The sequence below is a fragment of the Eptesicus fuscus genome, chromosome 9 (assembly GCF_027574615.1).
Source record: "Eptesicus fuscus isolate TK198812 chromosome 9, DD_ASM_mEF_20220401, whole genome shotgun sequence".
Classification (NCBI taxonomy): domain Eukaryota; kingdom Metazoa; phylum Chordata; class Mammalia; order Chiroptera; family Vespertilionidae; genus Eptesicus; species Eptesicus fuscus.
Window position 1 is genome coordinate 71,335,010 of NC_072481.1, and position 26,670 is coordinate 71,361,679.

At 39.2% G+C, this 26,670-nt stretch overlaps 1 protein-coding gene and 1 pseudogene across 1 annotated transcript; one reads left to right on the forward strand and one right to left on the reverse strand.

Moving 5' to 3' along the window:
* Positions 1-1,826: 1,826 nt before the first annotated feature.
* GCLM (glutamate-cysteine ligase modifier subunit) lies at positions 1,827-25,370 on the reverse strand. The gene is made up of 7 exons (XM_008154755.3): positions 24,986-25,370; positions 20,057-20,122; positions 18,828-18,912; positions 16,446-16,505; positions 13,853-14,055; positions 12,470-12,584; positions 1,827-6,471 (listed from the first exon to the last, which is right to left on the reverse strand). Exons 1-7 carry the CDS (start codon positions 25,109-25,111, stop codon positions 6,302-6,304), a joined length of 825 nt encoding a protein of 274 aa, XP_008152977.1. The 5' UTR covers positions 25,112-25,370; the 3' UTR covers positions 1,827-6,301.
* LOC103298000 (ubiquitin-conjugating enzyme E2 C-like) lies at positions 14,945-15,447 on the forward strand (annotated as a pseudogene).
* Positions 25,371-26,670: the final 1,300 nt, after the last annotated feature.

Sequence of the window (26,670 nt, forward strand, 5' to 3'; positions counted from 1 at the left end):
GATTAATTTCAGCTGACACTTTGCAACCGTTTGAGACATATTTTTTGTGTTCTAACATTTTATGTAAAGAAATTAACACAATATGTACTTTTTCACATCTAGCTTCTTTCACTTAGTATGTTTCTAAGATTCATCTATGTTACTGTGTAGTGTGTACTACATTCTTTTTAATTGCTGAATAGTATTCCATTGTTTAATAATACAACTCATCCATTCAACTGTTGATAGCATTTGGGTTTCCAGTTTTCAGATATTATGAATAAAGTTCTGTAAACATTTATATATTTTGGGACACGTTTTTATTTCTCTTGAGTGAATATCTAGAATTGCTGGTCATAGGGTAAGTGTACATTAGTTTTGTAAGAAATATAAAATTTTCCAGAGTGATGACATTTTACATTCTTATCAGCAATATGAGAGTCCTGTTTGCTCCATATTCTCACCAACACTTGGTATTCTCGGTCTTTTAAAGTTTTAGTGGTATTTTATTGTAGTTTTAAAGTAATTATTCTGACGACTAAGATGTTGAGCATCTTTTAATGTTCTTACTAGCTATTCATGTTATCTTTGGAGAAAAATATGTTTTAATCTTTTGATATTTTTATTTTAAAAAATGTTTTTATTGACTTTAGAGAGAGAGGATAGAGAGATAGAAACATCAATTGGCTGCTTCCTGCACACCCCTTACTGGGGATTGAGCACAGAACCTGGGCATGTGCCCTGACCAGGATTCAAACCAGTGACCTCTTGGTTCATGGGTTGACGCTCAGCCACTGAGCCACACTGGCTGGGCATCTTTTGCTATTTTTAATTGGGTTGTATTACACGTTCTGGATACAAGATCCTTATCTGATATATGATTTGTAAATATTTTCTCCCATTCTGTGGTAAGTCTTTTCACTTTCATGATGGTGTCATTTGAAATACAATTTTAAAAAATTTGATTATGTCCAATTTATTTTTCATCAGAAATATGTATTGGAAATATTCCCCCCATTAATGGCTTCAATTTTCATTGTCTTTTTTTTTTTGGGGGTGGGGGGTGTTAATCCTCATCTGAGGATATGTTTTTTCATTGATTTTTAGAGAAAGTTGAAGGGAGGGAGGGAGGATGTTGCCTCCCGGACACTCCCTGACTAGAGGCCAGGATTGAAGCTGCAACCCAGGATCGACACGCCATTGACCAGTAGTTGAACCCAAGATCCTTTGGTGCTTGGGCAGACACTCCAACTACTGAACCACACCAGCCAGGGCACATTTTCATTTTCTTAACAGTGTCTTTTGAAGAACAGAAGATTCAACTTTTGATTAAATCTAATCAGTTTTCTTTTATGATTACGCTTTTTTGTTATAAAAAAAACCTTTGCAGCCAGTTTTAATTATTTTGCTTTATTTTAATTCTATACATATCAAAATAAGTTGAAATTCTCAACTAAAAATAAAAAAAAGCAACTAGATAAAAAGAAATTATTTCTAGGGAAGGAAATCCAGATTTTCATTAGCAAGAGTATATATACTGTCAGTGGAATATTTAAGTTGCTGAGGGAAAGTATTTGGAAAATTAGAATTCTCTAGTGTCCAATGACCATTAAGATTGAGAACAAAATAAAGACATTTTCAGACAAACAGGGCCTAAAAATTTATTGCCCAAAGACCTTTGCTAATTACTAAGGACACACTTAACCAAGAAAAAAGGGAACATAAATGGAGTAGGATGCAAGAATCAACAGTGAGTAAAGAAACAAGGAAAATAGTGCTCAAGCAAAATAAGTAATGCATATTGTAAAATATGAATCTTCTTAAAATAATGGACCAACACACAAAAATCTTATATAACATTTTATACATTTATTCATTACTGAGGGATACATATTAAGTTTTTGACTTTTCTGGTAGTGAAACTACGTAAGAGTACATCCTGATATGTTCAGGGGACTTGAGCAAGTTTTAGTCTCTCTTTTATATAACATGACTTTCCCAACCTTACCCACTCTTATCTCATCAGAAGTCATTCCTTTCTCTTTGGTAAGCACAAGATCTTAAAGTGTTTCCACTAAATTTCTGAAGTTTACATTATAAACTGTCATTCAATAAAAGCACATTTATAAACCGGGCAAAAAGGGCCTCTGGGTAGAATGCCTGCCCATACCTCCTCCTCTGATCCTGTCCTAAAGCTAATTTCTTCAGAGGAGTCTTCTAAAAATACTACTTCCAAACCCCATTTCCTTCCATGTATCCCCCAATCCCTTTTCACCACAGCTATCATTAATAGATGCAGGTTTTTATTGGTCTGGTTCATGTACAGATCTCTGTATTTCTGTGTTTACCTGCCAAATACCTTGCACAGTGTGTTACATATTAGGCATTTTATATAGCTGTTGAATGAATGCATGAATAGCTTTATGGCTTGGATATTTAAAAATTATTCATAATTTATTTTCATATACTGTTTGAGTTCAAAATCAGTATAATGTTTCAGGATGTTTTCAACTGTTAAAACAATTAAAATATACTCACACTTTCAATTCATAAGTAAAATTAAAAACTATTATAAATATTAACTAGGGGCCCAGTGCATGAATTTGTGCACCTTGAAAGGAACTGTGGGCGGCAATGCTGCAGTGGGCACAGGAGCGGGTCTCGGCCCATCCTCCGCGCCCCTGCCCAGCCCCTCGTGCTGTGGCTCTAGTCCCCAGTCTGCCGGCAGCCCCGCTGTTCCCACGTGCTGATGGTGCATTATATTTTTGCCCTGGCCAAGTGGCTCAGTTGGTTGGAGGGTCGTCCCGTATACCAAAAAGTTGTGGGTTTGATTCCTGGTCAGGGTGCATACAGGAGGCAATCGATAGATGTTTCTCTCTCTGTCTCTCTCTCATCAATGAAAACATATCCTCAAGTGAGGATTAAAAAAAACAACAATGCTTTCTATTTTGTCTGTATTTTATAGTACATCACTATAGACACATAACAGTAGAATTATCTGGCAGGGAAAAGTTATGTTACATATTTTTAAAAATAAAACTGACATCCCACTAACATTGTGGGAAAACAACAGGTTTAAGTTCTCATATATTAGGAAGTTAAGTTTAAAAAAACAGGTTCAGCACTGGCTGGTGTTCTCAATGGCTAGAGCATTGTCCCATGCACGGAAGGGTATTGGTGCTCCCAGTCAGGGCACATACCCAGGTTTCAGGTTTGATCCTCAGTAGAAGCATGTGTAGGAGGCAGCCAATTGATGTTTCTCTCTTACATCTATGTTTCTTTCTCTTTCTCCCTTTTCCTTCCTCTCTTTCTAGAATCAATGAAAAAATACCAAACATATCCTTGGGTGAGGATAAAAAAACAAATAAGTTCTCATTAAAACAACTTCAAATTTCTCTAAATGTACAATTGGCAGAAAAATGAACTGTCAGCCAATATACAATAAATATATCAGTTGCTTACATTCCCAAATATTGAAAATGATGGGTGGAAATATTAGAACGGAAATATTGTCTGAAAAGAGATATAATTAAATGAAACTTAGATCTTTTATCACTGAAAATGGAGATTCTATTTCAGTTACTAATTGGCTCTGGTAGAGAAAAGTCTGAACTATTCATTCAAAATAAAATGACTTTATTTTCCATTTCACACACAGCTGTCTAAGCTTTGAGAATGGAAAAATTATTAGCTGTTATTTATGATTCAAGTTCTAGCATGGGTTACCCCTAAGTGAATACTCTACTAGTGTCCTGGCACAAGTGGTCTCCAGAATTTACACTCCGCGGACATATCTTATAAGACACCTTGGTCCTTCTGGTGACTACAGTTTCTTGAATGGAAATTCAAGGTAGACTTATCACAAAACAAACTCCCAAGTTACAGTACATTGTGCTAAAGTAAGGCTCCAGTGTATTTTGGAAATGTAATAATAAGCTGCAGTGTTGTGTGTTTTTTCATGTTTACTGGGAAAAAAAAATTAGATGAATTCTTTCTGTCTTGGTCCCTGGATACTCATCTCCCCAGAAAATATATCTGTTATAAACACTATTGATAACTTAGCTTTCAGCTTTAAGCAATTATTTGGTAGTACCACTTCTTTATTTTATGGCTTTTTAAACATTAAGTTCTTAAATATTTGAAAAGTATTCACTATTTTCTGATAGTTCACACACAAAAAAAGATGTGAACATCAGCTAGAAAAATTATAGTCTTAAAAAATCAGTTTTTTCTTTAAAAAGTTTATTCAGCCTGGCCGGTGTGGCTCAGTGGTTGAGCATTAACCTATGAGCCAGGAGGTCACAGTTTGATTCACAGTCAGGGCACATGCCGGGGTTTTGGGCTCAATCAGTAGGGGGCGCGTGCAAGAGGCAGCCTATCAATGATTCTCTCTCATCATTGATATTTCTCTCTCTCTCTCTCTCCCTCTTCCTTCCTCTCTGAAATCAAAATAGATTTTTTTAAAAAGTTATTCGGTAACTAATTAAAGATAGAGAAATGAAACAAACATTTAAAATTTTCAAACATGATCCCTTTCACAAAATGAATCTATAATCTTCTTTGTCAGGAGTGGGGGGAAAAGAACACAAAAGGCTCCTCTTAAGTTTGGATATATTAACAACATACATTTTTCCCCATTTCAAAATAACCCTTCAAACAATCCATTTTTTGTAAGACGAGGGTTAAAAGAAAACAATAAATGTGATATTAAAATTTCCTCTTAAAATATCTTGACCAACTCATTGTATATAGGCTTAAATTAAAACGAGCATTTGTTTAAAGACTTACATTATATGAAAAATGTATATTTCCAAATAAAAAAGTTAACTATATACATTTAATAACATTACACACAATTAATATAAAGGCTATATAAGGCTTTAGGAAGCTCAAAGTCTAAATAAGTTTTATCAGGTAAATCAGTCAATTTAACATTATAATTCTGATGATCAAATTATCTAACCACTAAACCCAAAACCTTATTTATGGTAGGAAAAGAGTCTAGTGTATTTACTTTGAATATGGAACCATAGTTTTTTTTCCCTACATTGAAAAAAGTTGGGCAAATTAGTTTTATATATTAGTTTATATATATGTTTATATTTATCAATCAGATATTAAAATGCATGGTTTAAAAGAATTGAGAGAAAAGAGATTTTTAAAGAACTTCCCAAATTTATAGAATTAAGGAAATCTATAGTATATATCATAGGTCAAAGATTATTTATTTGCTGTTTTCTGGCTCTTTAATGAGGAATTATACTAAATGATCTAAAGTCTCTTTTAGCTCTAAAGTTTTGCTTTTAAATAATTAAGGCTTTTTATACCTCTTTCCTTGCTTTTAGTCCCTCACAGTCAGTTATTAGTGGGGAACAAATATCATATTTAGCAACTTACTCTTAATCCCTGTACCCCCTCCTCTTTCCAGAGCCCACAGTGCCCAGCACATGGTAATTGCTCAATATTTATTGGATATTCTTGAATGAATAGCAAAATATTAAGGACAAATCAAGAATTAAAAAGAATCTGAAAGTAATAGTAGCTTTTATAAAACTTCCAAACAATAATTTCAAAGTTTCTAGTCTCATTTTTATTTTTTTCTGTTTGTTTTTTTTTTTAAGTTGAATTTATTGGGGTGATTCTAGTCTCCTTTTTAGATTTACTTTGGTTTGTCTTTGTAAATAACAGCAAGAGAAAATATGGCACAGGAATACAAGGTTAAATCATTATAGGTAAACTACAAGCAAGGTTATTAAGTAAACTTAGTAAAAAATTGTTTCTATCCATGTATTGAAGACATGAATTTTATTTACACTACTACTAGATCCCAGCTACTCCAGTTACTCTGAGATATAATAATCTTATCAACAGGAAAAATATCTTCCAGTATGTCAGCAGTTTTAACAATTGTAACTAAATTGCTTAGTTATACTATAGAGTAAGAAGCAATTAATGAGTTTTTTGGAAATAAAAAATATGTATACTAGTATACATTATCCTGATGCCTAGGCCAAAATATATCTAACAACAAACATTCTTGATTTCTATTAGTCATAAAAATAAAGGCAAAATATATTGCAAATATTTTCTTTGTAGATGATTTCAATTAGAAAACAATAGTTTAATGAAAACAATACAGAGGTTCATGTGAGTTTACTGATAGGAGGCAAGAGAAGTATTCAAAACTTGACAGGTAACATGTCAAATATAACTAAAGAATATTTGCCTCAATGATACCACAGTAAATAGATTTTTACATATCTCAATTTTATCTTATAGTCAAAGAAAATACAAGTCAGTAGGTTATGATCCTAAGTCATAGTTAAGGACCCCTTCTTTTAGCTTGTAAGATGTAGCCTTTTGATTTGATAATTCCTCTACTTTTAACAATGACTGAATATCGCAGTAGCCACAGTGGCACCCACTCATGTGCTTGAATGTCAGGGATGCTTTCCCGAAGAGCTTCTTGAAAACTTGCTTCAGAAAGCAGTTCTTAAAACAAAAAACAAAAAACAACAAATAAAAAACCAGAGTTAAATTTGAAAACAAAAGCACTTTACTATGTAGGTAAGCATCTATATATATATGTAAAAGCCTAAGCGATCTTGAACGATCTGAACGACTGAAAGGACCAGTGGACTAGTTGCTATGACGCACACTGACCACCAGGGGGCAGATGCTCAATGCAGGAGTGATGGTCAGTGCGCTCCCATAGTGGGAGCACCGCTCAGCTGACTGACCCTTCCCGATGGCCCACCAGCCTGGTGGCAGCCACTCTCTCCCTCAGTAGTCCTGCAGGTCCAATCTCTGGAGAACGGGCCAGGCACCGATGGACCAAAGCCGCTGGCACAATCCTGACAGTGCCGCCGGCCTCCTGGCAGTCAGCCTCGGGCACCGTGGCTGCTTCCCCTCCCTAGAGGCTCCACAAAGAAGAAAGGATATAAAAGCAGCCGCCAGGTGGGTCCTTACAACCAGTGCTAACGTCAGCAGGATGGATCCGGATGCTGGGCTGGCAAGGGTATCCCACTGCCTGCTGGGAGGGCCAATTGCTGATCACGTCCTAGCCCCGACCCCCACTACTTGGGACCCCACCCATGCACGAATTCATGCACCAGGCCTCTAGTTTAAATATAACACAAGACACACCTCAAAATTGAATATAAAATATGCTTATCCTTAATGGGTGCTGTGAAACTGAACCAGGATGTCAGACGGTCCGAGGCAGTTCTTCAGAAAGTATCTATACCTGTAACCCAGCCTATTTAATTCATAACATCTAGTGAATGGAGCCTGAATATTGATACTTTTTTGAAGATCTCCAGGTGATTCTAATATGCTGCTAAGGAAAATACAGGAAAGTAGGAAAAAATGTTACCCATTATCCTATCAACCAGAGACAGACCATTTCCATTGCCATGTATTTTTTCCCCAACGTTTTCCCTATACCTATATATCTATCTCAATATTTTAAAAACTAGAAATCATACTGTAGTTACAGCCTAATTTACTTATTTTTCCACTTATGTGATAATGAATATTTCCCATATAATTAAATGTTCCATAAAAGCATCATTTTTAATAATTTTCAAATATTACATTATATAGATGTCAAAATTTATATATTTCTTTATTGTTGGCCAAAAATGTAGTTTTTGCTAATATTTTGCTAATAAAAATGCTAAAATGAACACCTTTAAAATGCATGTGTGGCTATGGAATGACAAGCTCAAAGTCCAAGTACACTTTGAAGACTAGATATATAACACATTGCCAACTGCTTTCCAGAAAGGCCGTCCAACAGCAGCTGATAATGCTAGAGTGCCAATCTTACCCTAGCCTCAGGAGCACCAGCAGCCATTTAAGGTATCTTTGCCAATGGTTATCTTTTAATTTGCATCTCTTTGATGAAATCATTATTTTCTCTTCCACATTCATGTCCAAACCCTCTACTACTGCCCTGATGTACCATTCCTCTCCTTACTTCCTCTTCTCCAGGGATACTGGCCTCATAGCTGTATCCTGGAATCCTCTAGCACCATGGTCGGCAAACTGCGGCTTACGAGCCACATGCAGCTCTTTGGCCCCTTGAGTGTGGCTCTTCCACAAAATACCACGGCCTGGGCAAGTCTATTTTGAAGAAGTGGCGTTAGAAGAAGTTCAAGTTTAAAAAATTTGGCTCTGAAAAGAAATTTCAATCATTGTACTGTTGATATTTGGCTCTGTTGACTAATCAGTTTGCTGACCACTGCTCTAGCACATTCACACCTTGGGGGCTTTTGCATCAGATGCCCCCTCTTTCCTGAACACTATTTTTCCAGATGCCCACATGGTTGACTCCCTTCTTGCAGGTCTCTGGTTAATGTTGCCTTAGCAAGGAAGCCTCCCTGACCAATAATCCCTAAGCTGAGCACACTTCTCCCTTAGCCAACTTTTCTCTATACCATATATCACCATTTATCATGTACATTATTGTTTGTCTCCTCCCATTAGAAAATCAATTCGGTGAGAACTGGAATTTGTCTGACTTGGTTGTTTATCTCTAGTACTTAGAAACAATGCCTGGAACAGAGTAGTTGTCTGCTGAATCAATCAATCAATATGAAAAGATTCCACTGGGTCAGAAGCAACCATACAGTTAAATATTAAGTATCATTTATACAATAATAGAGGCCTGGTGCATAAAATTCGTGCACGGAGGGGGGGTACCCTCAGCCCAGCCTGTACCCACTCCAATTGGACACCCCTCTCACAATCTGGGACCACTGGATCCTAATCACTCACCTGCCTGCCTGCCTGATTGCCCCTAACCCCTCTGCCTGCCTGCGTGATCACCCCTAACCTCTCTGCCTGCTTGCCTGATCACCCCTGTCTCTGCCTGCCTGCCTGATCGCCCCTAACCTCTCTGCCTGCCTGCCTGATCTTGCCCGCAACTGCTTCTGCCTGCTTGATCACCCCTAACTGCCCTCCCTTGCTGGCCTGATCTCCAACTTGCCCTCCCCTGCCAGTCTGGTTGCCCCCAACTGCCCTCCCCTGCCAGGCCTGATCTCACCCTCAACGGCCCTCCCCTGCCAGCCTGATCGCCCCTAACTGCCTCTGCCTGCCTGATCTCGCCTCCAACTGCCCTCCTCTGCCGACCAATTTGGTTCTGATTGGTCCGTTTCTATGCCAGTCAGTGTCAAAAGCTCCACCTCCTAGGCAGCCATTGGCTCCTCACAGTTGACCCAGATTTGGTTCTGGTTGGTCAGTTTCTATGCCAGTCAGCGTCAAAAGCTCTGCCTCCTAGGCAGCCATTGGCTCCTTATAGTCACCCAGATTTGGTTCTGATTGGTCAGTTTCTATGCCAGTCAGCATCCCTGGGCCTATCAACGGGGCCTGATCAGAAAGGCAGAGCTGATCAGCAGCCCGGTGGAGGCCTGGAGAGAAATGAAGATGGGGCTGTTGGCCAGGCTGGGAGAGAAAGAGAGGCAAGTTCTGATCAACGGCTGCCACAGAGGCTACGGATCAGACCCTGCCTCTCTCTCTGCAGGCCTCTCTCCAGGCCTGATCCACAGCCCCCTAGCCAGTCAGTGCTGGGTCGCCACAGCAACCCAGCACTGACTTCTGGTCTGGTCAAGCCTTTGGTCGTAACGGTCATTACGACCCTGGCTCTTTATTATATAGATGATTTGGAAGCACTAGAGGACCAGTTTGCCCCAATGAACTGCTGTGATATTTGTATAGCACCAATAGTAAACTCCCAATAAATGTTATCTACTATTATTCACCAGGCACTTTTCTGAGTATTTCAGATGTATTAACTCATTGAATCCACACATTAACCCTATGAGAAAGGTAATATCCCCCTTTACAAGGGGACACTAAAGCAGACAAGTTAGATAACCTGCCCAAGATCACACAGCTAGTAAACAGCTAGTTTCATAAGCAGAAAGCAAATGTCTCATTGGGAAAAGTAACATTAACATGGATTTATTTATCAGATAGTCTAAAGGAGAAGAGACTCTTGAGGGAAGAAGGATAAAATTGAGACAATGCTGCAATCAACTGAGCCACTTGGCCAGGGCTTAACTACATACTTTTGATTCAACTACGTTAACTCCTTAGAATCAGTAAACATGACAAATATTTTAAGAGAAGAATTGCTTCGTTCATAGATCAAAGTGTTAAAGATTCGTAATGGCATATGCAGGATCAGTCTATATATTCTAATCAAAGGGTTTAGAATTAAAATTAAGAAGACATCTAGTGTGGGAGCGGGCTAGAAGGGGTCAATGGGGGAAAAAAGGGACATATGTAGTACTTTCAATAGTAAAGATTAAAAAAAATAAGACATCCAATTGTCAAATTATATCAGTAAAACAAAAACATACAAAAAAGGATTACATTTCTCTTCTGAGATACATATGCACTATATTTTGCCATAACAATTATGTATTAGCACATAATCTACATGCCAACATTTAAATAACATGGAAACAAAATACTAGACACCTTAGTCTTTTCCTATTTCCTTTCCTACTAGAAAAAGGATAGATTTTTTTCCAAGTGGAGCTAGATCAGGGTACAGGCTCATCTATGAGCTGCTGGTAACAACTGCTATTGGTAATAATTACTGTTGAAAGAGCCCCCAACCCAAAGTAAAAATGTAAGCTGATATAATATTACTAACCTATGGAAAGTTAAAATTTTAATGGTTTATATTATAGAATGAATCAGCAATAGCAATTCTTTGTTAGATTTTCACTAAAATGACTTTGAAAAAAGTGAATCTGTGCACTATGCTGTACTGGCTGATTTGAAATGTTTCAGATCAGAGAGACAGTATAGCATAGTAAGGAAAGGCTCTAAATTCAGCCAGGTCCTAGGTCAAGTTCAAACTTTACCCTGTGCCAGTGGAGTGACCTTGGCTAGTTTCTTAACCTCTGAGGCTTCCATTCTCATCAATAGAATGCCTAGTTTCAGTTGTTATGAATATTATAGATACTCTCTCTGAGGCATTTAGCAGGATGCCCGGCATTTGAGGAACAAAACTATTAAAACTCTTTCTCCTTGCCCGGCTCAGTGATTGAGCATCAATCTGTGAGCCAGAATATCATGATTCGATTCCCGGTCAGGGCACATGCCTATATTGAGGGCCCCATCCCCAGTGTGGGGCATGAGGGACACAGCCGATCAATGATTCTCGTCATTGATGTTTCTCTCTCTCTCTCTCTCTCTCTCTCTCTCTCTCTCTCTCTCTCTCTCTCTCTCTCTCTCCCCCTTTCTGTCTGAAATCAATAAAAATATGGTTAACAAAAAACAAAAGAAAAACTCTTCCTCCGCTTCTCTCAGAATGTGAAAAATGAGAATGAGACAGATGGCTAACAAAAGTAGTATAAAGTCTTAAGAGGTTATCCACAAGCATCCTAAAAATTAACTGAATCAAAACACTATATAATGCCATCTTTTTAGACATGGAAATAAAAACCCATTGTTTTTTCTCCAGGAATGATCATCTATAAAATATAATTACCTCCAATATGGATATTTAAAATTCACAAGACAGTTGTCACTTAAAACTGCACCAAAAAATGCCCTGGCTGGTTTGCTCAACAGTTAGAGCGTTGCCCTCAGACTGAAGGGTTGTGGATTCAATTCCCAGTCAAGGGCATGTACCTCAGTTGCAGGTTCCTCAACCCCAGTAGCAAGAGCCAACCAGTAGATTTTTTTCTCTCTCTCTCTCTTCCTCCCTCACTTCCACTCTCTCTAGAAAGCAATGGAAAAAAATATCCTCGGTGAGGATTAAAAAACAAAAAGAAACCCCAAAACTACACCAAAAATACTATTTCATACAGCCTGTAGATTTACTAAGTAAAATGCCTCCTCCTCTCCCTACAAAACAGTGAAAAAATGAGAATAGAACAGAATAAACAACAGTATCAAGTATAAAACATTCTCTTCCCAGCTTTCCTAATTCTCATGTAAAAGTTGACAAAAAAATTATTCTACAGAAGGCAGACAAGCCATTCTCATTAATAAAATAGTATTTCTATTAGAACCAAATATATATGTCTTAATAAAATACCTATTCAATCACCAATCCTAAAATGCTTGTTTCAAATTAAATTATCTGCCTCTTTTTCCAGATATTTATCCTCTTTAATTAAGTGCCTCTTTGGTACAATCTTTGCTGTACTAGATAAAATTATATATGATACTATTTAGAATAACTTAAAAGATCTTTTCTGTGTAGCTTAATACTTATAAACCTAAACAGGCCAATATTCAGGAAACAATCCCTTTACGTTTTTCCCCATTGGTACAAACACAAAACTAAAGCTCTCTGAAACAAAAATAAAAGGCATATATGGTTTTGAATTAACCATTACCAATAGTTCTAGGCAATAGCATTGTGCACCTATCACTGTACACAATTAGAAATTTAATTTTAACAAGTAGTTTCTTGTAATATAAAAGCTCGTGACCAAAGTCTATAAATGAAAATCTGTCTTACCTTTTGGGTCATTATGAGTCAATAGCTGTATGTCAAATTGTTTAGCAAATGCAGTCAAATCAGGTGGCATCACACAGCAGGAGGCAAGATTAACTTGGTTACTATTTGGTTTGATCTAGAAGTGAAAAAAAAAAATCATGATATCTCCACTAAATTAAGTACTACTGAAAGTAGATGATGATACAAGGGCTCAGTTTGGAAATTATGAAATATCACATTCTAAAGCACTTAAAAGTTTATAAATTACTTTTACATCAATGTATTTATTAATGTATGTTTTCTAACTCTTGTTAGCAGTAACAGGGAAAGGAAAAATAGCTCTAGGTGGGGGGAAGCCAATATAGTACTACAATATTAAAATGTCTCCTGCTAGAACCTGCAATCTAATACATCTGCCTCAGAAACAGACTTGATGGTTCCAACTACAGAGGGAATATTCTTAAAGGTAGAGGATCAAACACAAATGATAAGTACATTTAATGTTAAAGTATAAAATGGTTATTAAGCAGAGACATTTTGAAAAAGAGAAGAATTAGATAATTTCTAATAGCTCCTCTGGTTAATTTATAGATACATTCTGGACCACCAAAGGCTCTCTAGCAGGGCCTTAGTCACATTCCAGCTACCACCAAGTCCAAGGAAGAAGGGGCAACACTTTCTCTAGGGTCTTCTTGTCTGTAAGAAACTGAAAGCTCTGAAAAGGACAAGGCTGGGATGAAGTAAAAGGAATAGAGATACAGAGAGTAAAGGTAAAATACCAGTAAGCAACTTCACTAATAATTTGTAGGTTATTAGATCAGATAATGGAGGGCGGGGGACAGGGGGGATTAATTTGTGACTCCATTATCAAGTGTATAAACTAAGCCTCATGTAACTTTAAGTAATAGTCAGCAAAATATCTGTTATATATTATAGCCCCTTACTTTTAGGAAATCAGAACCATGGTCTAATAATAGCTAATGAAAATGTAATATTTTTTTCACATAATTAAACGGAAGAAAACTTAATTCATTTGGCTATGAATGCTTCAATACACATTTTCTAGTGTTTTTGTCACTCATTTTAAATGAGACTAATATTAAGTTCAATTAGACATATAGGGTGTCCCAAAAATGTATACACACTTCCATTTCAATTTCGAAACTGAAATGTATTTTAATAAGCACTGTGTATACATTTTTTGAGATACCCTATATATTTGAGGGGAAAAAAAATCCAATTCTGTATATAAAATCAGCCTCAAATTTTCCACATTTGGAATAGTTACTCCACAGTGAGTGTCCACTATATGCACGATACTCAACAGAATACAGCAAGGACTGTAAGATAAACTCCCCCACCCCCACGCCAACCCCCAGTGCTCGTGATCTAGCTGTCCTTTACCTTGGCCCACTGATACAGCTGTTCCAACTGTGTTTTGTCCAGATCAGAGGTACCTATGGCAACAATTTTTTTACTCTGAACTAAGTTTTGTAATTCCTCCCAGTAAGGCTGCAAATGCTCCAAGGAAAGATTAACTCCATCTTCAGTAGGAGGTGAAGCAATGATCAAAGAATCCAGCTGTGCAACTCCAAGGACTGAACAGGCTGATGTGAAGGAAAACACAGAGAATAAAGGTTGGTAACATAATAAAACATCCCCCTGAATGCTTCAAACATCCCACTGAATTCTGTCCATATATTCATTAGTCTTTTATAGAACAGGTTGCTCCGTTTCACAATTTATCTGTTCCTTAGAATAGTTCCATTTTATAAAAACGTTTAAGTGTACAGCCCTGGCCAGGTGGCTCAGTTGGTTGGAGCATTGTCCCGTACACCAAAAAGTTTTGAGTTCGATTCCGGGACAGGGAATACACCTAGGAGGCAGATTTGATCCCCAGTTGGGACTCAAATGGGAGGCAACCGGTTGATGTTTCTATCTCTCTCAAAATCAATAAAAATATATCCTCAGGTGAGAATTAAAAAGGAAAAGTGTAAGTGTTCATTCATCTTCTTGGTCTATGTAGTAGGTAAGTGGATTTCTTTGACCTGTCTCTTCTTGGGGAACCCACAGCTACTTTAGGCTCCTCTCTCTGGGAGAGCAAACCTCCTTGTTTCCTAGGTGCCAGGATTTTTTGGTGCCTTCCTTAGCTTCATAACATTTTCTTCTCTAGTTCTACTAGTATCTCACATAGATGATCATGAGAATGCTGACCTAATATTCTGCAACTGGTGGTCATAGCAAAAAATAAATTTGAGACTGAAAAACTGAATGCATGGTCTTAATCTATATTTATAGAGGTAAATACTAGTAATTTCTATAAAAATAATTTGAGTTTATTTTTAATGATTATTGTGCACTCCACAGTTATATTAAAGAACTAATTATTTAAGTATTCAACATATGTAAATACTGGAAGAATGTTTTAAAAGAAAAAAATACTAGCAGCTACAGTCGTGTTCTCAGACTTCCCATGTCTCTGCCAGCGCTGCCCGGATGGCCTCCCAGAACGGCAACCCAGCTGCCACCAGCGTCACTGCAGCTTATCAAGGAGCCGAGCCCGGTGCGGGTCCTGCCCTGCCTGGGCCCAGTGAGCAAGAGCTGATGACCCTCATGATGTCTGGCGACAAAGGAACTTCTGCCTTCTCTGAATGAGACAACCTTTTCTAATGGGTGGGAACAGCTAGCACAGTATAGGAAGACTTGAGGCATAAGCTCTCCCTTGAGTTCCTCAGTGACTACCAGTAAAACGTGCCCACGGTGAAATTCCTCACCCCCACAAAGATATCCAGCCTAACATCTGCCTGGACACCCAAAGGACAAGTGGTCTGCTCTACATTCTATCAGGACCATCCTGCTCTCCATCCACGCCTGCTGGGAGAACCCAACACTGATAGCCCATTGAACACGCATGCTGCAGAGCTCTGGAAAACCCCACAGCCTTCAAGAAGTGCCTACAAGAAACCTGCACAAAGCAGGTCTCCGGCCAAGAGCCCTGAGCTGGGCTGTCCAGCCTCTCTTCTTTGCTGTCTTTTTCCTTTTTCCTTAGATAGTCTGTCCTTGCCTTGATTTCTGTACAGGACCCTGTGTCTTTAGTTGTGGTCTTGTATTTGTTTTGTGTCTGTTTTTTAAATTAAGTCTGGTTGAGCCCCTGTGATGAATATATTAAATAAATACATTTGGGGGGGGGGGAGATACTGAATAACTGTAATAATACCACAATAACCTAAACCAAGTACTGAAAATAGGTAAAAATGCTTTGTTTGTTTGTTGTTGTTTTGATTTCATCTATAGTATTAAAAGGGCAAAGAATATGATTAAGGAGAATTTCTATCTCCAAACACATAGTTAACAGTTGAATGTTACATCTTTTATATTCCTCTTATATATCAAAATATGACCCTCCATAATTTAATATGATTCTACAGAAGCTTTAGAAAATTAGGTTAGCACTTTAAAAGGTAAAATCAGCTGCCCTGGCTGGTATGGCTCAGTTGGTTGGGCATCATCCTGTGCACTGAAAAGTTGCCGATTTGATTCCGGTCAGGGCACATGCCTGGGTTATGAACTGGTTCCCCAGGAGGGGGCGTGCAGGGGCAGCTGATCTATGTTTCACTTTCACATTGATGTTTCTCTCTCCCTCTCCCTTCCTCCTCTCTAAAATTCAATTAAAAAAATCTTTAAAAAAAAAAGGTAAAATTGGAATGAGTTCATTTTCTATTTTATGTGGGTCTGAACATGGCAGGGGTATGGGTGTGGGAGGGGAGTGATTAACCGGGGATCTTATATGCACATATGCATAACCCATTAACACAGACAATAGAGTGGTGAAGGCCTGGGAGGGGTGGGACGGGGTGGAGGGGGTCAATGGGAAAAAACACACAAAGGGGACACACTTTCAACAATAAAGATACATTTTAAAAAAGATGTAACTAATACATTGACCTACACTAATTTAAAGTCAAATATAAAGATAAAATGTTAATATTTTGCTTACCCATGTCAACTGCATTTTTAGTTGATGATGAAGAATTTGATCCTACCATGAACAGTTTTGCTGGGTAACAAAGGAAATAAAACTGATTACTACATTTGGGTAACATTGTACTATAAAGTATTAACACTGCTAACAATACTAAGATGACAGATAATCCTGAACGTATTGTTTTTTCTTTTCTAGTTACATTATTTTATAGTTTTCGTTTTAAGACATAAAAGTATACTTTCACTGTACTTTTTAAATTGTATGCTAGTTGCCAACAAATATCTGTTTGTCAAAACAAAAAAGCAAATATTAATTACCCATTGGTTAGAAGGTAGGTCAGATAAATAGAAACTTATTACTCAAAATGTACATTTAATGAATTAAACATTAATGGAGCATATTATTTATGCTCTCCAATAAACTATAATATATAGAGAGACTAAAATTGCCTGTAATGAGAAGAAAACGGAAAACAAACAATCCTCCCTGTGACCTCCTGGTTCATAGGTCTCAATGCTCAACCACACCACTGAGCCACTGGATGAGCTCAACTCAACTTCACATGTCTATATTTACTTGATGTAAATTCACTGTTCAAAAGAAATCTAAATTCACTCAAATAGGTAAATGGATTAGTAGGAGAGAAGGAAAGAGAAAATCCAAAAGGAGAATGGATAGAAAACTGGCGAATAAAATACCCTATATAAAATGCCTGGGATTCAACATACCAGTATACCACAAATTTTCCTTATACATTTCTTTTATTTCTCCTTTCCTTTTCACTACTAGATAATCTTCCTAAAACACTGCTTTCCTCGTGTTCTCTATTTAAAAGCCAGCACAGCTCCTCTGGCAGGTGAGTCAGTCTTCACTTTAGTCCAACCTTAGCTCCCATAATCAGACTCTATGCAAACCCTCCCACCACAGTCCCTCGGACCAGGAATGTATGACATTTGAAATGTTCTTCTCTCTCTCAAAGCGACATTTTTAGATGAGTAGAGAGAGGAAAGCTATTCATATGGGGAGAATTTGGGTACTGAAGCTCTCCGGGAACTGAGGACAACTTGTAAGACAGGGGTCCTCACACTTTTTAAACAGGGGGCCAGTTCACTGTCCCTCAGACCGTTGGAGGGCCGGACTATAGTTTAAAAAAAAACTATGAACAAATTCCTGTGCACACTGCACATATCTTATTTTGAAGTAAAAAAAACAAAACGGCAAAAACACCCGCATGTGGCCCGAGGGCCGTAGTTTGAGAACGCCTGTTGTCAGAGATCCAAGATGAATCTAAACCATAATGAACTGCAATTAACCACAGGGGGGGAAAATGTTGCTTTCACTTCCTTTTCAAGACAAACAGCAATGTGAAACGAATAGAAAGAAATGGGTTTTGGAGTCTGGATGGATTCCTGGTTCAACCACTTACTGGGTTGGCTGTCTGACAACTTTCAAGTTATTTAATGTCACCTGTGCAATGAGGATAATAGACCTACCTTATAGAACTGTTTTGAGAATTATAAGAAATACAATAAAAAAGGACAAGCACAATGCCTGGTACAAAGTAAGACTCAACAAATCTCATCTCATATGTCCATCCCCCACCCCAGACAACACAAACACAAATGGTAATAAATAATAGCTACCTAGCACTTAACTTTATGCCAAACACTGTGGTAAATGCTTTTGTAATTTCATGTAACTTACAAATAAGCCTGTGAAACAGATGCATCCCCATTTTATAGATGAAGAAACAGACTCGGAGAGATTAAACAATTTGTTAACCCAAGATGATACGAGTCGGTAACCTGCACATCCAGAAATTTCAATTTAGTCAAGTTCAAGCTTTTCATTATTGTGTTATGCTGACTATACTGAGTGCAAGAACTGGGCCCCTTTTCATTTGTTGAGCTTCACACAGTCTCTGGCAAGTAGTCACTTGATACATTTGTGGAGTGGGTATAATATGTATTTTATTTCTCTCCATGAAACTTGTTGCCCAGACTTCTTTCTACACTCCCAGGCCATCTCAGCCACTGTTTGGCAGTGTCCCACCAGGAAGGGAGGGCTTATGCCTGCTTTGGGTAGACAATGCTCTTAAGACTCCTCTTTATTCTTTCCATTTCCTCCAGCTTAATCGTCCCACTGCTCTGAAGTCCAAAATATAAATTAATAAATGCCTGTGAAGAACAGTAAGGTAAAGTTATATTGTGACTCTACTGAAGTAGCAACACTGACCTCCTGTAACTCCCTCTGAGTTGACATTAAAATTTCTGTGTATCACACTTAGTAACCAAGTCCCTCATTACCAGAAGCAAAGAAAGGCTTGTTGCCATGCCCAATAAAAACTATCACTTCTGCTGTAAGACATAATGAATTGGAAAGGCTAGACTTTACCAGAAACTTTCATTTCGTCTCTTTCATCGGGACTTATCTTTTCAACTGCATGAGATACAGTACATTCCAAGACATCTGGAAACTCCTAAAATAAACACACGATGTTTACAATAAATATAAAATGTTTTAGATTAGCTATATATTTTCTACTATTCATAAAGCTCTTTAGCAGCAGGGAACCCAAAAGATAACAGGGTTCTTTACCTGAGGTCTGAATGGGCTTCAATAATGTTTGGAAAGCCCTGAAATACAGGTAAAACACTGTGTGTGTGAGTTCATTTTCTGGGGAAAAGTGTCTCATTTTGATCAGGTACTCAGATTACAACACATACACGAATAAATGGGGGTGGAGGGCAGGAGGCCTGTAAGGAGTTAGAACCACTAATACCGTAAATAATTTTACTTAGAAAAGAAACCAATGAAAAATACTATTATCCATTCTGGATACTGACATGCTAAAAACTTTCTACATTAATCACATTTTAAACAAAGTAAACAGTGAGGTCTTTCTCACAAGTCTTGAGCCTATTACAGTGCCTGGCCAGTAAGTGTTTACTGATCATGCATAAATAAGGTAAATGGTAATTTTAGAGAAACAGAGACTGATAACAGACATTAATCAATGCATGTCTAGCAGCTATCAAGTCATAAAACTTGCAGTACGCCCAGGGGAACAAGTCTATCCAGCATACAACTTCCTCCATTCTTTTAAAGCAGTCTATGTGATTTGTTATATACCTTTGGCTGATATGGATCCCAAAGAGTGGTTTAGAGACAAGTGTTCTGTAGATAGTCATATACTGACATTTAATGAAACACAGTTCCTTACTGTTTCAGCAGAAACTGACATTTAAAAAATTATTTCTAGTGACTATATTATTGGGGTGATATTCTAGCAAAGCAATTTACCAACCAAAACTACTTAATAATAATTATTGCTTTATCAGGCCAAATACAAATTGGAACAAAATACATTATGAGAAAACTCTGGTGGGAATTGAGCACAGAGAATCCTAGTATCTTGAATAGATGAAGAGTTGACTACACAGTCTGGATTTTCTGTTTAAGCTTAAGCTTACTGAGTCAGACTGCCATCTCAGCATATTAGCCACAGGGAGTTTTATGCTAATTGTCTATTTGACTTCCCAATTAGAACTAAGGAAATTAATTTGCTGCTTACTTCACTTCCCTTTTGGACTGCATGATTTCTTGACCCGCATTTTACTCACCCTGACCAAATCAGGGCTGATTTGGGAACTCCACTCATTCAAGGTCTTTTGGATACAATCTCGAAGCTGCAAAAGGAAGGCATTTTGAAACTGTTAATCAAACTCCATACACTTTCCTGTACTTACATAATAAGAATGTATTGGTTTGATAAGTAGAAAAAGACGTCAATAGGAAATACTATACAAACCAAAATTTTAGTTCTACAAGGTTGTTTGTTCTCTACAACAAAGATAAATTTGCCAAAACCGGTTTTGCTCAGTGGATAGAGCGTCAGCCTGTGGACTGAAGGGTCCCGGGTTCAATTCCGGTCAAGGGCATGTACCTTGGTTGCGGGCACATCCCCAGTGGGGGGTGTGCAGGAGGCAGCTGATCGATGTTTCTCCCTCTCTCTCCCTCTCCCTTCCTCTCTGTAAAAAATCAATAAAATATATTTTTTAAAAAAAAGATAAATTTATATCTATTTTATCCTACTCTTAATTCTCAAATGTTGATGACCTAAAGCAATAATCTAATTATTTTAAAAGTATTTTTGTACCAATAAAATTTTAAGTAAACTGTTAAGACATAAAAACATAGATAAAGAAATGAACAAAAAAAATCAATAATAACATTTATAATGGAGAAACGTGGGTTCAAGCCCAGGCAGCCTGACTAGAACTAATATTAACTACTATGTTATATTCCTCAAAGACAAATACACGATTCTCTAAATGTGGCCAGAGGAACTCCTACATCAGACTCACCTGTGGTGTTTATTAAAAATTCAAATTACTAAGCCTCCTAATAGACCTGCTTAACCACTCCGTAAGGGCAGAACTTTTATTTAACAAGCATCCCAAGCAATCGGTATGTCCTCTGAAGTCTGAGAACCACCAGTCATACCTTACAGAAGTCAATGTGCATGTCAGTCCATACGTCATTTCCTAACACTTAGACATTTGTCTACCGACTGTCCAACCTGTCTTCAATGTTTTCTTATATAAGCAAATAAAATTTTTACACTAACATTATAGTATGTTATAAATTAATTCAAGTGTTTATATTCTTTTATCTCTTATGTCAGTATACTTCAAACTTATTTGATAGTGGTAAAGCAAGACATAATTCACCTCGGGAGGACCTACATACATATAATGGAAAATTTGCAAAACAGTATTTATGTTCACTGCATGCCAGGTGCACTGTTTTTTTTTTCTTAATTAGAAAAAAATATGCTGCTCCATAACTCACTAAATTGATTTATGACTACTAATGGGCAACACTAGCAGTTTGAAATCACTGCCTTACAATTAATTATCCAAGAGCGCAGTGCTTTGCAGTCTATAGACAATCAATGAAAAAATAAATGTGTAACTAGCAGCAAGTCCCTGAATTGCAAAAGCACTTTCCTAAGAGCAATAACAGAGACTATCTGATCTATGACTGCTTATGACAGAAACTGATATGCACACTTTATTGCTTATATCTTAGTGCAGATAATTACAATGAACTGGTTTATCAATGGAAGAGCTCAGTCACCTATGTTAAGATTTACAATCCACAACAATACAATAATCCACATAGATTCAGTTTACAAGGTCTATATCTTCATAGAAAGTATATTTACAATCAAATTTAAGTCCGTAGATAAAAATTAGTTGATAATTATTCCAGGTAATTGCAAGTCAATATTATTTTTAAAAACTAGTAAAAGCTGAGGCAGCAGGACAGACTGTCATTTAACAATTCTATCAGGAGTGCTTTGGCTCAAATCATGGGAGAATTTGATGAAATTTTCCTTTGGAAGGATGGCTCATTTGCCTACTTAAGGCTTTCCTAGTGAATTCCAATTCAGGAAGGTACATCTATTTTCTGGGTATTCATTCGCTCCCTTCTTGAAACCATTTCTTTCTTTTTTTTTTTTAATGTATTTTCTTGATTTTAGAGACAGGAAGGAAGAGGGATGGAGATAGAAACATCGATTAGCTGTCTCCTGCACGCCCCACTGGGAACCGAGCCCACAACCCGGGCACTTGCTCTGACTGGAATTGAACTTTCAACTGCTGAGCCAAAATGGCCAGGCACTGAAACCATTTCTTTAATAAATCTTGGATTCTGAAAAATGTCAGAATAAACCATAGAACAGTCCAATGTAATAATAGGAGAAATTCATTGACTATATCACAAACCTAGTGATTTTTAATCTTTTACATGTTATCTGTATCAACTGAACATTAACCTGGTACTGTTTGTTCTTTGCTTTCTTCATTCTTACCTCCCCCCCGCACACACACACACCCCTATATAGTATCACTGAAGATAAGTATCATTATAATGTAGTGTATCATTAAATCTGCAGTTGTGTAAGAGTTTAAAAAATAGCATATAATTCAACTGGTCAACTACCCTTACAACAAAGAATTGGGCAAAACAGCCCATAATGGCCCATTTAAAATACACGTCTGCCCGGCCAGGGTGGTTCATTGGGTTGAGCCTTGTCCTGTGCACTAAGAGGTCACCGGCTTGATTCCTGGTCAGGACACATGACCGGGTTGCGGGCTCAATCCCCAGTAGGGGGTGTGCAGGAGGGGGCTAATGCTTCTCTCTCATTGATATTTATCTTTCTCTCTCTCTCAAATCAATAAAAATATATAAATAAAGATCTGATTTCACCCTGGCTGGCATGCTCAGCGGTTAGAGCCCACACTGAAGGGTGGCAGGACACGGACCCCTGTGGGGCACATTCAGAAGGCTACCAACTGATCTCTCTCTCTCTCTCTCTCTCTCTCTCTCTCTCTCTCTCTCTCTCTCTCTCTCTCTCTTCCCCACTCTCCCTTTCCATTCTCTCTAAAAATCAATGGAAAAAATAACCTCTGGTGAGGATTAACAACAACAAAAAATCTGCTTTCATAAAATTCCAGTGTAACGAAACATCTGGGCAGAGATCACAGAATAAAAACAAAGCAAATATCAACACTAGAAGAGAACTTTTAGAAATTTTAAACTCTCTATTCAATGTGTAAATGTTCTGTCATGAGTGCTTTATTTAGTTTCTCTATTCAATGAGGTTAAACTGTTTCAAGAAGTATATCCCAATTTGAAGCCCTAGTTATCATGAAGTTCTTTTTTACATAGAAACAAAACATGTATATTTTCCCTACAATATGCTGCCATATCTCAAGTGTTCCTCAAATATTTTCTAGCTTCTTTACTTTTCCCCTCTTATGCTGCACCCAAAATAAAACACACGAACCAGAATTAATCTTTTGAATGATGTTTTTAAAACTGTGGGCTGTGACTCACAACTGCATTAAGAAAGTAAGTTTTAAAAAATAAATTAGGATAGGAAAAAAATCAGAATACACAGTATATAATAAGGGTATATACATATATACATACACTATATACTAGTGTGTGTGTGTGTGTGTGTGTGTGTGTGTGTGTGTGTGTATCTGTATTGCAAGATAAATGCATTTCTTACTGGGTTTGCAGTAAAAGACTTTGAAAGCCACTACTCTAGAGTGTGTTGTAGTGAGATAAGAGAAAATTTCACTTAATATTATCAATATACATGCAAAATGGTATACTGAACCAGCAGCACTGGAGGAAATTAAAGGTCTAGAACTAAATATAGAAACTTTATCTTTGGGAGAAACAGTCCAACTGGAGTGGTTTGAACAAAACAAGACATGCAAACTGAGCTGGAACCTGGACACAATATGGTACAGGATTCTGATTCCTTTTAAAGTTACAACTTTTAAAGTTACAACCAGTGCTCTCATCTCTGGACGAACACTCACTCCAAACACCAGACCTGTGCACAGGCCCAGCACATACTTAGATGGATGTCATGTGCTGCTGTATAGTTTATCATCAACATCTTACATTAAAGAGCAGAAACTGCCTAGGAACACAGCTGATGACGTCACATTCTGATACAGTTTAGGGCATTCTTTTCTTTTAATCAATATTTGTTTTATTGGTGTCACATGGGTACCAGACTTATCTGGGTGATCACTTCATAAGTGGCTTCATAAATGTCTAATCACTATGTGGTACACCTGGAATTAATATAATATTGTATGTCAATTGTAATAGAAAAATAAACAATTATTTAAAAAATATTTCTTTCCGATTGAACCAGGAAATAAGGGAGATAAAATGCCTGTATGGTGAGCGTTTTCACATATATTTTCATCCTCACAACAGCCTGCTGAAGAAGAACATATCCAACTTTAAAGCAGGGAGAGTAACTTTCTCAAAGTTATAGAGCTCCTAAATTGAAGTTTTATTTTGTTTGTTTGTTAATAGAATTGTCTGATACCACCAACATGCCTCCGCAATTACTCGTGCAGAGTCAATGATTTACTGTCCGCTCTGAAATGGAACGAGTGTATGATTCCACATTAACCTCTGCCACTGCAAACCAGTGATTAGTCTTTGGGCAGAGAAACTAAGATTACTCTTCGGCAAGAAAAACATATACTTTGTTTCAAAGCCGAATTTGAGTGTTCAGTCATTTGTCTCACAGCAACAGAGAAACTACTGTCCACATCCCACACGAGCTAAGTGGATTACTACTACTTCATCTGAATTCTCCAAAAACGAATCTCTAAACCATTTTTCACCTGAACACGCCGTGGGAAGAGAGCGGGGCCGAGCGACGCACTGGCCTTCTCTGACCCCACAGCCGGGAGAGGGACCCGATACCTCTGAGAGTTTGGACATCAGCCATAAGCACGAATGGAGGCATCACTCGGTGTAAAGTTGCACCTGCCAAGTTTTTAAAGACCCGTCGCCCCCAGCAGCAGCTTTGGGTACACAGTCGCGGGGACCGCGGCCTCAGCCTCCTCCCGCGGGCAGAGCCCAGGTGCGCCCCGCGCCGCCCACCCTCGGAGCCGCCCGGCCCGCCCGCGGCCTGCCCGGGAGCCCCGCGTCTCCGCCCTCACCTCCTCGCTGTGCGTGGACGGGCACTTCTTCCGCAGGCGGCCCCAGTTCAGCAGGTTTCCCGTCTGCAGGTGCAGGGTGCGGGCCCGCGCCAGGAGCGCCCCGGCCGCGCGACTGTCGGTGCCCATGGCAGCGGCCGCCGGAGGGGGCCAGGAGCGCGGCGGCCGCCGGCGGGGAAGGAGGCCGCCCCGCAGGCACAGCGCCCGAGGCCGGAGAGCCGGGCGCGCGGCTGCCTGCCCCGCGCGGCGGGACCTCGGCCTGCGCTCGGGCCCGGGGAGGCCGGCGGCGGCGGCGGCGGCGGCGCGGCGGCCCGGGAAGGACGCGCTGGTGCTGCGGCTCCTGCCGCTGCGGCCGCCGCAGGAGAGTTGACTCCCAACTGAGGAAGCGTTTCCTGGAAGACAATGACTAAGCAGAAATCGCGGCGCGAAAGTGCTTCGTAACCGTTACCCGTCCCGCCGCGGAGCCGGGCGGGGCGGGGCGGGGCGGCCAGCGCGCTGCGGGTCGCCGGCCCGCGAGGCACTGGCCTTGGGCCGGGGGCGGGCGTGGCGCCGGGAGGCAGGGGGCGGGGAGGGGAGGGAGGGCGCGGGGCGCGCTGGGCGAGGCGGAGCCGCCGCTCGCAGGGCTCCCCCTGTCGGTCAGAGGCCGGCTCGCAGGCCAGCGCCCCTCCGCCCCGGGCCGCCGAGGGCTCGGGCGGTCTCGCCTGCAGCCAATGGGCGGCCACGCCGGCGATTTCCTCCCGCGCCTCTTAAAACACAGCGGCGGGGGCTGCCGAGGCTGAACAGCTGGCAGCCCCTAGCGCGCAGGGACAGGTGTTCATGCACAGGCGCCCCTTCTCCTTTGCTGTGCTCCTCTCTTGGTTCATCTTCATCCTCAAGGGCTTTCCTCCAAACTGCTCCTTTTTCATGTCCTTAATTCAAGGTCTGCTGGCGTAAAGCCATTGGCCGGGCAGTGTGTGAAGTCCAAGAGTAAGAATCTTGGCCGCTGAGAAGCTTAAACTAGTTCCGGAGACCAGGCCTCTAGCATTTCCTATGAAACAGTAAGTAATGACATAGGGCAGTTTCCAGATGAGCTCAGGTGGAAGAGAACACTTAAACCGGCGAGACCTGGGAAGATTTTGTCACCCATTTCCTTAGATTATTTATTCCTATCAAATTTCATTTATGGTGGACTTAGTATGCACCTCAAATTGAACATTTATTGAGCTTTCTTCAAGAAACTTTTACTTTTGTTGAGAGTAATCAGACATATTAAAAGGCAAACTGCTGTTAAAAAGAAAGGTGAGCCCAGCCGGCGTGGCTCAGTGGCTGAGCGTCTACGGATGAACCAGGAGGTCAGGGTTCGATTCTGGTCAGGGCACATGCCTGGGTTGTGGGCTCCATCCCCCAGTAGGGGGCGTGCAGGAGGCAGGCGATCAATGATTCTCTCTCATCATTGATGTTTCTCTCTCTTTCTCCCTCCCCCTCTCTGAAATCAATAAAAAAAAAATTCTTAAAAAAAAAAAAAGTTGAATTCCAGTTGTTAAGAATGGGGGGAGGTGAGGGAAAAAGCTCCTCCGTCTAGGTGGACATTCGAAATTGAGTCAGACCTTGAATAAATATTTATCGTCTGAAGTTGAATAAGAATTCATTGAGGAGAAGGGTAATCCCAGAAGCAGAAATAAACATGAGGTATTTTAATTAACGTAAGC

Coding starts and splice junctions, on each gene's coding strand:
- GCLM (XM_008154755.3), bottom strand. CDS start 25,111: ATGGGCACCGACAGTCGCGCGGCCGGGGCGCTCCTGGCGCGGGCCCGC. Junction 18,913..20,056: donor TCAGCCCTGATTTGGTCAGG/GTGAGTAAAATG, acceptor TGTTTATTTTAG/GAGTTTCCAGATGTCTTGGA. Junction 16,506..18,827: donor AGACGAAATGAAAGTTTCTG/GTAAAGTCTAGC, acceptor TTTGTTACCCAG/CAAAACTGTTCATGGTAGGA.